This window comes from Chiloscyllium plagiosum, unplaced genomic scaffold (assembly GCF_037043375.1).
Source record: "Chiloscyllium plagiosum isolate Xiang-an unplaced genomic scaffold, Cpla_swu_hap1 HiC_scaffold_19, whole genome shotgun sequence".
Lineage (NCBI taxonomy): Eukaryota > Metazoa > Chordata > Chondrichthyes > Orectolobiformes > Hemiscylliidae > Chiloscyllium > Chiloscyllium plagiosum.
Window position 1 is genome coordinate 66,436,467 of NW_028270157.1, and position 16,837 is coordinate 66,453,303.

Genomic DNA, 16,837 nt, shown 5'->3' on the forward strand with positions numbered 1-16,837 from the left:
CACTGCTTCCACTCAGTTAGATCAAGAGGTGGTTTTCCTCTACCAAACAGACAAGTGGTAGCAACCTTCATCTTAGACTGCAGACCATACAAAACAGCGAGCTGGCAGGTCCATACAACACGCTCGATTGTTACTTAAACCCCTTGGATTATTAATTCAGCAATATAGTCAGGACTGTAACTACTTCTTTGAACACTAGTCCCATTTTTCAAGAACCCAATGCAACAGAGAGAATTACAGGAATGGTTAATCGCTGCACCAATGTCTCACGTGGTGTTGGTCATTGCAATGTTCTTCTGTCACTATCTTTCTCTGGAAACAAATAAGCTCGGAAAGCACCTACTTGTCCTTTTCCAGCACTATTTTGAAGAGCAGACAGGGTTACTCCCAACACCGGACCTTTTCCAACACCACTAATCTAAACTCTGGTTTCCAGCATCTGCAGTCCTCACTTTTGCCTAGTTGATTTTAACCTTACTGCGAATCCTCTTGCAAGGATGCCTACCCTGAAGAAGTTCTCTCTCTCTACCCAGAAGGCTCCCTGCCTGTATTCCTGATGAAGGGCTTTTGCGTAAAATGTCAATTTTCCTGCTCCTCAGATGCTGGCTGACCTGCATTGCTTTTCCAGCACCACTCTAATCTAAACGCTTACTCCCAACACCCTGGTCAACATTTATCCGATAATTATCATTGAAACAGATTACCCAATTTGTGGGAACCACCCATGTTCAAAGCTTTGCCTTTGTAATTTCTATACCTCACTTGAAATGTAATTAATTAACTGTGAAGCATTTCAGGAACATTCTGAGGTTGTGAAAGGTGCTACATAAACGCAAAACCTACTACTTTATGATCACGAGCTAAACAAAGGAGATGTAACATTATGCCGGAAACAAGATTGGAAGACTTAGAAATTCTGGCAACTGGGCTAAAAAGAAAGCAGAATAGAAGTGGTTAAAAATAGAGACAGAGTGCGCCAGTGAAATAAACACCAACACTGAAAGCAATAGTAAATAAATAAATAACTGGAAAGATTGAAAGAAAAACAAATAGATACAGACTTGCAATTGCAAACAATTGAAAACAGACAGGAATCATTTGAAAAACTGAAACCCTGAAAGCCAGCCTGAATAGCAGCCCAAAGACAAAGAGGCATTTCGAGTAAAACAAGGGCACTTGTACAATTTGAGGATATTAATTGACTCTACTTAATTAACAATAAAACATTTCTTCGAAGTGCAGGATACATAGCTGCCAATTTTCACACCTCCAGGCCCCATTGGCTATGACACTGAGGAACCCATCAAGTAGATGGAGAGAACCTTATCTTCATGCATGATCTGAAAGACCAAATTTAAAAAAAAACAAAGCAGCACTCCCTCAGTGCATTAATAAAGTAGCAACAAAAACCAGTCTGTGCATTCTGTCCTAAATACACCTTGTCACTCAGGAGCAAGAGAGAGTTGCCACTGAGCCACATTCCTTATGGGCTCATTGTCATTTGTATAAACACCATGAAGTGACATGGTAATTGCCATGGAGGTCTGGGACCTTGGTCTCCTACTTGATGGCCTCGTGGTATTATCATTGGATTGTTAATCCAGAGATCCACGTAATGTTTTGGAGACTCAGGTTCATATGCTGTCATGGCAGATGGTGAGATCGGAATTCAATAAAAAGAAATCTGGAATTAAGAGGCTCATGATAAGATCACGAGAATTAAGAGTGGAAGGAAGGCCATTCAGCCCATTGAATCCACTCTGGCATTCAATCATGGTTTCAGTGCCACTTACCCACACTCTCCCCCTATCCCTTAATTTCTTGCAAGATTAAGAACTTAAATATCTTCAAGGCAGAGATTGATAATGTCCCAGCCTCCACTGCGCTCCACAACAATGAATTCCACAGGCCCACCACTCTCTGGCTGAAAAAATGTCTCCTCATTTTTGTTCTAAATTGGCCCCCTCTAATTCTAAGGCTGTGCCCATGAGTCCTAGTATCCCCATCTGACAGAAAATTTCCCAGCATCCAACCTTTCTAAGCCATGATTTATCTTCTAAGTTTCTATTAGATCTCTCCTCAACCTTTTAAACTCTAATGAATACAATCTCAGAGTCTTCAGCTGTTCATTGTATATCAAGCCTACCATTCCAGGGATCATCTCTGCTGGACACGCACCAGTGCCAATATGTCCTTCCTGAATGATGACTGTGAATCCATTGTCAACTGTCAGAAAAATATTGTTCACTTCAGGGAAGGAAATCTGCCATCTTTACCTGGTCTGGTCTGTATGTGATTCCAGACCCACAGCAATGTGGTTGACTCTTAACTGCCATCTGGGATTAGGGATGGGCAATAAATGTTGGCCTAGCCAGTGATATCCTCATCCTGAGAGTGAATAATTTAAAAGAAAACCTCCCACAAGGCACATAATGCAAAATATTCACATATACACACATCATAATTTGTCCTGCAGCATTAAGCTTAATAAGTAAATTTAAATTAAAGATTCATGCAGCTGTAAAGGCAACTTTGCAAAGTGACTGATTGTCAGAAATCAGCCATGTTTTATGGAATCAAATAACCTTTAAGTGAACTTTTAATACAGGCTGGGAGCTGAAATTGATGCAGAGACACAGGCACAATCAACCGAGTGTCTGAATATATAATCAAGGTGGTGATTACGCCGACTATAGAATGCCTGCAGTTAAGCTATTATTTGAAGAATAATCATCATGGATATGTCTGGATCCATAGCCACATTCCTTGGAAATATTAAATGTCAAGTTAAAAATGTTCACCAACTTAAACGATGCCAAGCCCAGACTTTACCATCGAAACCAGTTATAATTATTTGTTCATGGGAGGTGGGTGTCACTCACTAGGCCAATATTTTTTGCCCATCCCTAATTACCCTTGAGCTGGTGACAGTGTTTGGGGTGCAGGTACACCCACAGCACTATTAGGAAGGAAGCTCCAGGATTTAGACCGTACAACACAAAAGGAACGGCAAAGCATTTCCAAGTCAGGATGGTAAGTGGTTTGAAGGGGGAGCTTGCAGATGGTGGCGTTCCCACAGCATCTGCTGTCTTTGTCCTTCTAAATCGTAGAGGCCACATGATTTCAAATGGCCATGATGAATTACTGCGATGCATCTTGGAGATGATACTCTATGATGTATTGGTGAACAGTGCGAATGTTGAAGGCAGCAGATATGACCCATCGTGCTTTGCTCCAGATGGTGTCAGGTTTCCTGACTGAAGTTGGAGCTGCACTCATCAAGGCAAGTGGGGAGTATTTCACCACACTTCCTGACTTGTGCCTTGTAGATGGTGACTGGGCTTTGGGAAAATAGGAGAAGGGTTACTCGCTGTAGCATTCCTAGCCTCTGATTTGCTCTCATAGCCACAGGACCAATAGGTTACTCATTATAATTGATTAAAGAAAACAATTAAAATATCTGCTTGTATGACTACTGACTTAGGATTTAAAAGTAATCACATTAAACACTCCTAGAAGCAGCTGTTGAATTGGTTTGTAGACAGTTATTTGTCCTTATCCCTTGGTCAGTTTTTATCTCTGTATCAGTAGCTCTTCTCTTACCATGCCATAGCTGAAAACTTTACACCGGAAACCACTCACTGGCAGCTTTGTAAACGCAGTTAAAACTTGGTGTTCTAAAATCAGCCCCCCACTCCTTTATTTTCAATTGGACATAGCGAGAACATTACAATTATAGAACCACACAGCGGAGTGTTTTGGACACCTGCAATCACTCACCCTTTTTAATACATGTAATGCGAATGAGTTTAAGCAAGGACCCACATTTGCAGCTTGCCTATTTTACTTCTGCACTGAACTGATGAAGATTTTTCAACAGTAATGGTGATAAGACGTTGAAATACTATATTCTGAGCAGCCTCGGAAGGATGCAAACAAATACCACGAAGACCTGGACCTTCAATTTCTCAAGGATTCACCTCCTCTCCATTCCTGGGAGGAGTTACCCCAGATTGGTGGTTGCAATGATAATTCATCAACAATGCAATCAGTTGCATTCATAGTCAGCAGCTTCCATTGCTTAGTCTCGAGAGCCATTGCTGAAAGAAGTGTGAAATTGCTGTTTGGATCTTCTCCCCCCCACCCCCCCCAACCCCCCCCAACATCACTTTGAAGTCATACTCAGGTTCCATATACGATCGCTACTGTATAGTATACATCCGAGCTACAGAAGCAATGCAGAGAAGGACCTGAAACTCAGGTAGTGTTATGGTCAGAGAAATCGCATAGAAAACCACATTCTCTTCAATATTCGGGAGCTTAAATTCTGTTTATATAAAAATGGCCAACCTTGCTGAACTCAAGATGTTCAAAGTCAACATGGTCATATTTATATAAGTTTTTGAACTTCTTTCATTCCTAAACATTCCAGCTAAAACAGACACAAAGGGCTTGGAGTGGAGTGTCTGTTTCCCACCAGCTCTGGACAAAGCAAATCATTAAGCTTCATTACATCAAAATGAACATGAATGATTTTACAGTTACTCTGATGGAGAAGGTAAAGCTATACTTAATGACCTACTAATTAGCCTACAGAGATGGGTCATCAGCATCTGAAATGTCTGAACATGTGATGAGTGACTGAAATCAGAGCCAGATAAATTAATTAAGCATACAATGTTGGAGCCTAGGTTAGTTGCTGACTGACCTCCAGAAGCACAGCAGGATTGCAGGCCAAGTTAGCAGCTTGCTTCAGACTCTGTCTCCAAGTAGCCAGCTGGGAAGAGGCCAACACTTTGCCTGCAAGAAGGAGAAGCAATGGGCCTAGTTCATTTAGGGAGCTATTGTGGACTTTGACCTCTGGGAAGTTCTGACTCATGTAAACTGATTTTTTTTTGGATGGATTAAAACTTGTAATTTGTAACTTCTCTCTTCTGTCTCGTCTTCCTTAACTTCCTGAGTATTTGCATGTGTGAATGGACTACTGAAGCAATTCCCCAATGTTTTGAATATTTTGTTAATGACCTCCATCGTTGGTTTCTAATTAAAGGATTTTGCTGTGGGATTTATTTCAAAAATTGGAATATGAAAACCAGGATTCGCAAACACCCGGACTTAATATTGAGTTCAACACCTTCAGATTTCAAACTCAGAGTTCTTGCCTTTCTTTAAGCTTCACTGGATGTAATTCCCTGTCAGTATGTCCTCTCTTCCCTCAACCCTGTGGGACTGTCTGTCCTTTCCAGTCTGGCAGTTCGACACAACATTTTTTTTTTTAAAAAAGAATTAGAATCCCTACAGTGTGGAAACAGGCCCTTCAGCCTAACAAGTCCACACCAACCCTCCGAAGAGTAACCCATCTAGACCCATTCCCCAATCTTATACTTTACCCCTGACTAATGCACCTAACCTACACTATGGGCAATTTAGCATGGCCAGTTCACCTAAGTCGCACATCATTGAATTGTGGGAGGAAACTGGAGCCTACACAGACACAGGGTGAATGTGCAAACTCCACACAGACAGTTGGCTGAGACTGGAATCAAACGTTGGTCCCTGGTGCTGTGAGCCACTATGCCGCCCTTTTGTTTTGTATTACTGTCCCCTCTCCATCCCTGTATGATGATCCCAATCCCTGGAATTGACCTATGAAACTTGCCCACGACAACAGTGGCGCAAATAATCCACTTTGAAATTCATTGAATAACTCCCAGCACTGACTACGGCCCAGTCAATCAAGCAAATTGGAATGTTCTGCCATTCTCACATTCTGATCACTTAATCTGCACTAAAAACACCCTCTCTTCCAGCACCCCACCCCTTTCATTGCATAAATCCTGCCCCCTCCATACTTCAGAGTTGACGTGAAGTATGAAGTGTCACCTGGACTTGAAACATTAGCTCAATCAATCAATCTCCATAGATGCTGCCTGACCAGTTATACCCGAAACATTGACCTCTCCACCTCCTGATGCTGCCTGGCGGACTGTATTCTTCCAGCCTCCTGCCAGTCCAACTTGAAATCCTGCATCTGCAGTTGTTTTGTCACTAAATGTTAAAATTTACAGCATTTTTCATTTTCCGTTTGAGAATACCTTTTGGCTTACCCCAGGAAGGGGCAGACATGGAAAGGTAAAGAAGTAAATTAAATTATACTTCTGTGCCTCAGGCATAAAGAGGGAAAGGGAAAGGCAATGAATCAATCATCGCTCAAATACACCCTCATTCGTAGCTCCTCAGTCCTTATAGAATGAACGCCCCAGATTGTTAACAGACTGAGGCTCTCTGCCTGGCAAAGTTTATTCCTCTCTGCATAGCAGCAACCTGATTTGAGCTCAGTGCACCAGATTTCAAAGCAAGTGCACATCTTCAGCATGACCTCTAATCAGTGATATATTCATCACCACCTCCAATAATGTGCACCCAGTTTCTAGACAAAGGAAACACCTGAAAAACCAGACGGCCCATCTCTGGAGCCCAGCAATTTGTCTTCGGTTTCTCAGCTTAAAAAAAAAGCGAGGCGCCCACTAAGTGTTGCCTCAGGATTCATAAAAAGATCACCTCACCCATCGCAAATCTTCTGCACTTTGTGTCTCAGCTGGTCCCCTTGAAAGAAGATGATGAAGACATTCTTCTGGACCTTCACAAGCTGCAAAACATAATCTGTCAAACAGCAAGAAGGACTAGAGTTCGTTCATTAGGGCAGCACGGTCACTCAGTGGTTAGCCCTGCTACCTCACAGCAGCAGAGACCGGGATTCGATTTCAGCCTCAGGCAACCAACCGCATGGAGTTTGCACATTCGCCCTGTGTCTGTGTGGGTTTCCTCCCAAAGATGTGCAGTTTAGACAGATTGATTTTAAATCACTCCACAGATGTGCAGGTTAAGTAGATTAGCCATGGGAAATGCAGGGTTACAAGGATAGGGGCGGGTCTGGATGCAATTCTCTTTAGGAGGGTCAGTGTGGATTCGATGGACCAAATGGCCTGCATCTGCACTATAGGGATTTTATGATTTCAGCTCCTCTCTCAGCAGCATTGCATGAGCTTCATGTGCATTAGTTTGTAATTTGCCAGGTTAAATTGTCCATAGTGTTCAGGGATGTGCATTAGTCAAGGGAAACTTAGAGTAGCAGGGGAACGCGTCTGGGTGGGATACTCTTCAAAGGCTTGGTTGGGCCAAATGGCCTCTTTCCACACGGTAAGGAATCTGTTCTAATCATTGTGGCAATTGGTGTTCAAGGCAGCCAAGTAACAGTGTCATGATGATGGAGCATTTACAGAGCGTTTGGTCAGGGGAGAATTTCCTAGTTTTGAATTCTTGTCAGGGTTCTTCAACATTTGAAGGAAAGCACTTTCCAGTTTGCAGCCCTCCCTTATACGGCATGGACGTGTCAGCCTAGATTGAGCATGGATTCCCTGGAGTTGTCCCTGAATGCACATCTGAAGGCAGACAGCTGAGTGAAGCCCACACACAAAAGAAAGACAACTGCTCTGCACTGATTTTGGCTCAACTCCATTTCAAACCAGATCAGTGACATTGCAAACATAGAACCACAAAAATCCTTAATATTAAAAATCTATGGAGAAAAAGAAACATTAGAGGTCAGACAGAACTTGAACGATCGAAGGTGTGTCAGTGTTCTCAAGAAGGACTTGTCCTCTTAATAACAGGTGGTCTGCACTTCTGACCTACGTCTCCTCTGTACCTCCACCATTTTGGTCACTTCTTGTTTAAGGTCTTTCCAATATTCTCCAACCAATAACAACATTAACCAAGACATTTAGGACAGACGACTCTGTACCTTAACTAGAGCTCAATCATAGAACAGCCTGATAGGTGTAAAGGGTTTATTCCCGAAACATCGACTCTCCTGCTCCTCAGATGCTGCCTGACCGGCTGTGCTTTCCCAGCACCACACTGTCGACTCTGATCTCCAGCATCTGCAGTCCTCACTTTCTCCTAATGAGTCCACAGGCAAAGTAATCCTCTGGTCCCATTTCATAAAATCCCCAGTGTGAAAGCAAGCAGTTTGACACATCCAGTCCACACCAACCCTCTGAAGAGCATTGGACACAGACCCACAGCCACATCCCTCTCCTAAAACTGTTACCCTGCATTTCCAATGGTAATCCACCTAGCCTGCACATCCCTCAATACTGCAGACAATTTAGCATGGCCAATCCACCTAACCTGCATATCTTTGGCCTGAATGTAGAATGTGACAGTGCAGTACAGGCCCTTGATGTTGCGCCAACCTGTGAAACCAGTCTAAAGCCCATCTAACCTGTACTATTCCAATATCATCCATAGGTTTATCCAATGACCATTTAAATACCCTTAACGTTGGCAAGTCCACTACTGTTGCAGGCAAGGCATTCCAAACTCTTACTACTTGGAGTAAAGAACCTACCTCTGACATCTATCCTATATCTATCACCCCTCAATTTAAAGCTATACCCCCTCATGCTAGCCATTGCCAGTCAAGGAAAAAGGCTCTCACTGTCCACCCTATCTAACCCTCCAATCATCTTGTATGCCTCTATTAAGTCACTTCTTAACCTTCTCTAATGAAAACAGCCTCAAGTCCCTCAGCCTTTCCTTATCAGCCCTTCCCTCCATACATCTTGGTAGATCTCCTCTGCACCCTTTCCAATGCTTCCACATCCTTCCTATAACGTGGCGACCAGAATTGTATGCAATGCTCCAAGTGTGGCCACACCAGAGTTTTGTACAGCTGCAACATGACCTCATGGTGCTGAAACTCAATCCCTCTACCAATAAAAGCTAACATACCCACACCTTTTTAATAACCCTATCAACCTGGGTGGCAACATTCAGGGATCTATGTACATGCACACAGATCTCTCTGCTCATCCACACTACCAAGAATCTTACCTCCTGTTGCTCCTTCCAAAGTAAATCACCGCATACTTTTCTGCATTAAAGTCCATTTTACACCTCTCAGCCCAGCTCTGCAGCTTCCCTACGTCCCTCTGTAACCTGCAACACCCTTCTGCACTGTCCACAACTCTACCAACCCTAGTGTCATATGTAAACTTACTAACCCATCCTTCTACACCCTCATCCAGGTCATTTATAAAAATGACAAATGGCAGTGGCCCCAAAACATATCCCTATGGTACACCACTAGTAACTGAACTCCAAGATGAACATTTCCCATCAACCACCACCCTCCGTCTTCTTTCACCAAGCCAATTTCTGATCCAAACTGCTAAATCACCCTTAATTCCATGCCTCTATTTTCGGAGGAAAGAAACCAGATCACCCAGAGGAAACGGACACAGACACGGGGAGGATGTGCAGACTCCACACAGTTGCCTTAGGCTGGAATTGAAACCTGGCACCATGAGGCAGCAGTGCTAGCCACTGAGTCACTGTGCTACCCCATTTGTTGAACAGCCAAATCATGTTCACTGATCTTAAGGGACTGACAAGGCCTACAAGGGATTCAGGAGAGGATGGCTATTTGGTGAGAGGAGGGGAGGGGAGGTGAGGATGGGGAACAAAAAGATAAAAAGTCATTGGTGGTGGTCCATGACTTTTCAACCTCCCAATAGGAACAGAAACAAATCCTGAATATAAAGGTTATACAATGGGTAAATAAGTTTGTGATCTGTCCATAGATATACAGTGGCAAGCACAAGCCAAGTTATTGCTAAACATTGTGGAGGAAAGAAGGGTACAGTGCAAGTGCAGTAAATTGATGAAGTATTTGCAACCAGGGATTCCCTGCATATTCTCTCATTTCAGATTTCTACCATTCCATTCTCTCATTTGACCTTGACATTAGACTTGGTACTCACTATCATTTGTGTGTCAATTTAAAAGTTCCTTACAGTGTTGGGATCCTCCAAGGGGACTTCCATCTCAGATTGCTTCATGTAGACATTCCCTCTGCAAGCTCTCCAGAGCAAGCGCTCAAAGGCAGCCATCCTCTCTCTCCTGATCACGCCAGTTATAAACCTGAAATAATCAAATCAGTCACCAAAAAAAAAAAAATGACAAGGATGCATCACGGGGAGTCATTAAACTATAGTGCGGGTTCACAGAAAGTGGGAAGGCAGTAGTGATGTGGTATTATCACTGGACAAGTAATCCCGAGTTCAAGGCTGGTGTCTGGGGTTACTCAAGTGGGAAGAGTATGGTGGTATGTAGCACAGGATTCTTGCCCCAATATAAAGACAATAGCTGAGGTGGGTAAGCCAAGTGTGTAATTTTGCATAATGAGCTGGCACATTGGTTTGTCAGCACCATCGCATTCCTGGATTATTTTGTCACAGATGAGATATGGGGCACATTAGCTACTCACTCACAAGCAGCGGATGGCTAACAAAAATTTAAAGGCTAAATTAAAACCAATTCTGGATGTAAGTTTGCTCGTCGAGCTGGAAGGTTTGTGTTCAGATGTGGAAACCTGCCAGGTCAGCGAGGAAAACATACATCAGGAACCTCAACCCGAGTTACAAATCTTTTCAAAAATCATTAAACCCGATTCTCAGAGATTGAGCAGACTCTCTCAGCCAGTTTATGGGCTGTCCAAAGCATTGGGCAGGTCAGCTGCCTTATACTGGTGGGCAGCCTATACAGAGAGACCCAAGTTGTCTTTGAGGCCTACACTGTCCACAGCTATTGGATGCCCATTCGTTTTAATGTTATCCATGGTTACCCTCTCTCTCTCTCTCTCACACATACAAAATGGGAGTAGAAGTAGACCATTCGGTCCCTCTATCCTGCTTCACCATTCAATAGCATCATGGCTGATATGACAATATGTTCAGATATGACAATTTTTTTTCCTTAAAGGTTCTTAATTCCCCCAAGAGACAGCCTTGGAGCAGGGTGAAGGGTGGAGATAAAAATAACAATCAGCAGGCACAAAAGAATCATGTTCTCAGCTGTACACCACTGATATATCTAAAGCACTTCTTCAAAATGTAATAACTGTAAGAAATGCCAAGCCTAAATTTGTGTACTACAGATGCCAAGACACTTAATAATTACCAGATAAACATTCGGACACGATAAAGACCTTTTTGTTGCTCTGCATTTCTGATTGTGGACTGAAATCGGAAAAAGCCAAGGATTGTTGCACTTTTTCCAAAGTAAGGGACCCAACACTCATTAGAAGTGCTGTTTACACTGTTGCTGGTTCAAACAATGAGGGAGACCTAGTTACACGTGAGGTTGAGTCAGGGGTTTTGTGAACAAATGGAGATTTGACTAGTAACAAATAGTTGATTGGGTCTGTGAGACGGTGACCACTTAACAATAGAAGAAACCTCCTGCCTACTAACAGCTCTGTGACTGGCTCCCAGATAGCTGTACAGCTTACGGTAGGGGGTGGGGTGGGGTCATTGTGGTGGTGAATGTTTGAGTCAGAAGCCATTAGAAGTTTGGAAAGGAAGGAACTAAAAGCTAATTTACTCTCATCAGGAAGCTATGACTTTCATTTAGCAAGTCTGAGAGTTTTACAAGTGCTATCCAGTCACCCTGTGCCTCCTGCAAACAATTCAAACTATGTGGAGAAGGAATAATGAATTGCCTTCCCAGTCTGTCTGCCCATAACACCCGTGCTATTTTGTGTTTGTCTGTGTACGTATACCTGTACGTGGAGGAGTTTACATGTGGGTTAGAGATTTATCAAGTTGAATTATATGTCAACTATTCATAATGATTTCTATAGTTATAATAACTTGTCATGAATGGTAAATTTTGTTCAGCATAGAAACCTGGTACATGCCTTTTGCCCATTTCTCTCTTAGCTCCCCCAGCCCACAAGCCTCATTCCTGGGAAGGGCTTATGTTCAAAACATCAATTTATCTGCTCCTTGGATGCTGCCTCTCCTGCAGTGCTTTTCCGGCACTCAACTTTCGACTCTGATCTCCAGCATCTGCAGTCCTCACTCTCTCTGTGCCTTTTGTCAACCTGAACTAAAGTTGGGGAATTCTGCTTTCCTTAAAACAATATATAACTGTACTGATGACTCCAGGAATAACAGGCTGGATTCCCAGGAGATTACCCCAATGAGATGTGGTAGCACTGAGCAGCATCCTCACATTGGAATGTCCTTCAACTTTGCATTATGTCAAAGCACACCTATATCATAGAATCCCTAGTGTGGAAACAGGCCATTTGACCCACTGATCCTCTGAAGAGTACCCCACCCAGACCCATTCCCCTACCCTATTACTCTACATTTACCCCTGACTAATGTAGTTAGTCTGCACATTCCTGAACACTATGGGCAATTTAGCATGGCCAATTCACCGAACCTGCACATCTTTGGACTGTGGCAGGAAACCGGAGCACCCGGAGGAAACCCACACAGACGTGGGGAGAGTGTCAGTAGGAATGCACATCACTATTATTAAACTGATCTTACTAAAATCCTTTGTGAAATTTATCCCAGGTCACATATTTTAATGCCGATGCCAAACAATTGCGATCTACAGAATCACATTGAAATCTAGTGTGGTTGAATTGTCATGAAACTGTAGCTTTTATGGCCAATGAGGAGACAGTCAATACAACAGCCTGGTTGCAGTCAAAACACAGATCCCAGTCAAGAATAACAGCCCTATCATAATCTACGTTTTTCAGAAATCTCATGAGAAAAGCAACTGAAGCTGTTGTGAATGGTTTGAGCTCTCCTCTGTATCCAGGTTCAGGGGGAGTAGCTGTGAGGGATGGTGGAGGGGGCATATGATGGGAGAGGGAGAGTCTCAAAGAATTGCCCAGTGTAATTTGCAGAGGGATAGTGAGGCAGGTTAGCCCATCTCCTCCATGCCACGTCGAAGCCAAAAGCAAAAAGTAGGAGAGATGGAAATTTTCATTGCTGGCTACCCTGGTTAGGTTTCTCATTTGAGAACCATTCTCAATTTTGCTGGATATTTGTGTCTGGTTAAAGTGAACAACTATAAGTTTTGCTGAGGATATATCATTAATTTTAAACATCATTGCAGTTGTTTTGGTAAATTGGCTATAACACAGGCATGAAAATGTCTTGCTGGAAAAGCACAGCAGGTCAGGCAGCATCCAAGGAGCAGGAGAATCGATGTTTCGGGCATGAGCCCTTCTTCAGGAATGAGGAAAGTGTGCCAAGCAGGCTAAGATAAAAGGTAGGGAGGAGGGACTTGAGGGAGGGGCATTGGAAATGCATTTCCAGCACCCCTCCCTCAAGTCCCTCCTCCCTACCTTTTATCTTAGCCTGCTTGGCACACTTTCCTCATTCCTGAAGAAGGGCTCATGCCCGAAACATCGATTCTCCTGCTCCTTGGATGCTGCCTGACCTGCTGCGTTTTTCCAGCAACACATTTTCAGCTCTGATCTCCAGCATCTGCAGTCCTCACTTTCTCCTATAACACAGGCATGAAAACCTACGAGGCAAACCTCGGAGGTCGACATTGATTGAGTTCCTGTTTCTCCAACAAGGAGAGCACGCCCTTTGTCTGGACGGGTTCTTTTCATTCAGTGAAGGCCAGACAACTTAGGTTCAGGCTGACACTGCCAAGGCTCTGAGACCAATGAACTGCTGTTTCGGTGAATCTTTGTTATCCCAAATGATATTGTAATGGGAAAGGTCTCTGGAATTTTTCATTCCACATCACGTGACCAAAGAGGGCCGATCCATCAATCCTCAGTGGGCACCTGCCCTACGGTCCTGACTGGCAGAGGCATTGGCTTCCTGTCTCTGCTATGGAGAGTAAATAAATTACAGGAAGCCAACCTGTACTTGGAGTTGGCAACCCGCCAGGTTTAGCCTGGAGTCTCCAGAGATTAAAGATTAATTTATTTTACAAGAAAACCCAGGAAACATTCATTTTCCTCTCAGCTCCTCACCCTCTTCTCTCACACAAGGAGGCACACAAAGCAAAATGTGTTCTTACATCCATTTCCATAGTCATTTTTTTTTGCATAGGCTGGCAACCGACTTATCAGCAGAAGATTAACATGGGCATGCACTTTTTTAAAAAAACCTTTTCTCTTTAGTTGTGAAAATGCTAAATGGGATAAAGGGCTGTTTAATTGTATAATCCTTGCCTCCCAAATCAGCTAACAAACAGCACTTTCAATTTAAGCAAAGGTGGAGAAGTAATGTGCCAGGCAACCAATGGCAGAAGTACAAGAGGTAGGTATTTGGCAGCAGGAACAATTCAAATCTGGCAACTGTGCCAGAGCTCTGTGTGTTGGCATCTATATGCTGGAGCTCAGCACCAGATGAATGCCAACAGTGCCCTGTTGCTCTCTGATGTTCAGCTGCTTCAGTTCCTACCAACCTACGTTGTATGTTTAATTAAGAAGGCACACCCCTATGAAGAGATTCTGTGCACACATCTGAATGGTAGGGGTTTCTCATTAATTTAGTCTGAAGAGTTGAGCATGGCTTCGTGCTTCCCCATACACAACGACAAACAGGATGTATTTTCAATTTACTAATTAAAAAAAACATCTAAATGCATTACCGGAATATAAAAGCCAAGACAGCCTGTAACCAGTTGAAACGTGCAGAGTAACCAAAGCTGCCACATGTCCTGTAACTGTGCCATATCATTGCCACACTTCACTTACCCTAGTCTGCCAGGAGCAATCACCCCAGATGCAGTCTGCAGTTCCAATAGGTGCATTGTATCTTCACTGAAGAAATCATCAGTCAAATTCGCTTCAGTCTGTAAAGAAGAAATTCCATTCATTTCTGCAGAAAGACAATTCAGCTGCAGCTTGAAAATGGGGATTGCGGTTTTCTGCTGAGTCACTAAGACTGGCTGATGGATGCAAAGCAAATCGCGTGCTTTTCTCTGTGGCATTGTTTAATACCAGGACAACCCACTTAAGACAGGATAGTTAGGAGATCTTTCTGTCCAACAGTGTCTTTGGGAATGGTGTCTCTTGTGCCAATGCAAACAGCTTTAGCAACGTAACAGTAACATGGATAGTTGCATGCCTACTGACATGATCACTGGACTTTTAATCCACAGATCCAGGCAATTTTTCTGACAACCCATTTTTCAAATCCAATGGCAGATGGTGGAATTTGAATGAAACAAAAATCTAGAATTAATGATGACCAAGATACCACCATCAATTGTCAGAAAAACCCAACTGCTTCATTAGTGCCCTAAAGGAATCTGCCACCCTCACCTGTTCTAGTCCATGTGACTCCAGATCCACAGCAACATGATTGACTATTAACGGTCCTCCGGGCAATTAGGGATGGGCAATAAATACTGGCCTAACCAGCAATGCCCACATACCAGGGATGATTTTTATAAAAATTCATTGGTACTCCAGTGTCTCTAGGTCAAAAACCCCAGGAAATCCATCCTAACAATACCAGTGAATCAATCCCAGAAAGGTGACTCACTGACCTTTAAGGTTGTCCTACAGGACAAATAGGAAATGGCTAAAAATAATCAGACTTGCCAGAAATGCCCACATCCCTAGTGGACAGCGTGTGGTCTTGGGACCTGTTTTTCAATTCTTGAGGTGGGAACAACTTTGTATTTATCGGTGAGCTTTTATTGGAAATAGTGGATCCTTTAACAAGGGTTTTACGCATTTTTACAACCTGTCTTTTTAATTGCTTCAATTGGACTCAGTTGAAAATTCCTCCAAGCACCAGATGTGACAATATCATAAATTCACAGTTACAATCCAAAACTCCAATACTCTTTCCACCTCAGGGCACAGTGTTTGGTTAAACTGACCTCAAAGAAGTCCTGTGTTTTTTTCAGTAGGTGCTTGAGTTCAGTGAGCTCCAGAAAGTTCTGTTTCAATGTCTGTTGGTTCTGATTCACTTCCCTCAGATCATTCTCGAGTTTTTCCAGAACCACCTGGGAAAGGCAAAACAACATACAAAAAAAAAAAGAGTACATCTTTGAATTAATCTATCAGCCACTACAGCAAAGCAATGGGGTAGTAATGGAGACCAAAACAAAATTAGTAAGCATAGCTTCACATATTTCAATGCAATAAGTCCATCCTTTAACATTGTTAACAGGTAAACACCATTATTACCATGCATAGAGTTTAAATAAACATTGGGAGAAGAGATGCTAAGATGGACCCCCTTTTGTATCCTTGCTGTAAGATGTAGACAACATGAGAAAAGTTGGATAGGTTGGGAAAAAAGATGTGGAAACTGGTCAATTAACATAAGCTTAAAGATATTAGGGAACAATAGAAGATAAAAGAAGCATAGAGGTGGATAAGGTTTAGAGGGCAAACAATTCTATTACATTTTACAAGGGAGCTCCCTGAGCTAAGTGATAAGAAACCAATATTGGACTCGAGAGGAAACATTCAGGAATTGAGCAAGGAGTGTGGCGAAATCAGGAGTAGCACAGTAAAGGAACAATTGTTGAAAGAAGCTACAGTACTGGAGATACTGGAGGGGAAAAAAAAAAGAGACAGGTTATTGAAGCTTTATTTCTGTCAGAAATCAGGACAAAGACATGAATATAAAATCTCAAAGGTATAAACATTTATCCTGCATGAGAAGAGAGCATTGCTTGGATGGTCAACTCTGATCGAAGTATTACCGTAAACAATGCACCAAGGAGTTATTTGTCCCACCATTTGCTTAATTTGTTTTGAAGCAATCAAAAGCCTGAGGACTAATGGTCCCCTGGTGAAGTCTCCATGGCAACACCTTGACCAGAATCAACTTGCACCATGTTCTCCGACAACGTAAGTTGTTGCTTGCTTTGGTATTCTTGCATCTGTCTTGTAATTATCAAGGTAGAAAGCTTTAACAGTGTATCTTTCTTCACTAAACCTCAGGTTAAATACTATCAAGCGACAATTTATAATAGA

At 42.8% G+C, this 16,837-nt stretch overlaps 1 protein-coding gene across 4 annotated transcripts in view; it reads right to left on the reverse strand.

Annotated features, from left to right (window-relative positions):
* Positions 1–16,837, reverse strand: part of LOC122559478 (V-type proton ATPase 116 kDa subunit a 4-like) — a 76,508-nt gene that overhangs the window by 38,699 nt on the left and 20,972 nt on the right. For all 4 annotated transcript variants that reach the window (XM_043708970.2, XM_087997501.1, XM_087997502.1 and 1 more), the window contains 4 exons: positions 15,730–15,855; positions 14,594–14,691; positions 9,861–9,987; positions 6,567–6,649 (listed from right to left, as the gene is read on the reverse strand). In XM_043708970.2, the coding sequence (XP_043564905.2) occupies positions 6,567–6,649; positions 9,861–9,987; positions 14,594–14,691; positions 15,730–15,855 (434 nt within the window). The remainder of the gene's footprint in view (positions 1–6,566; positions 6,650–9,860; positions 9,988–14,593; positions 14,692–15,729; positions 15,856–16,837) is intronic.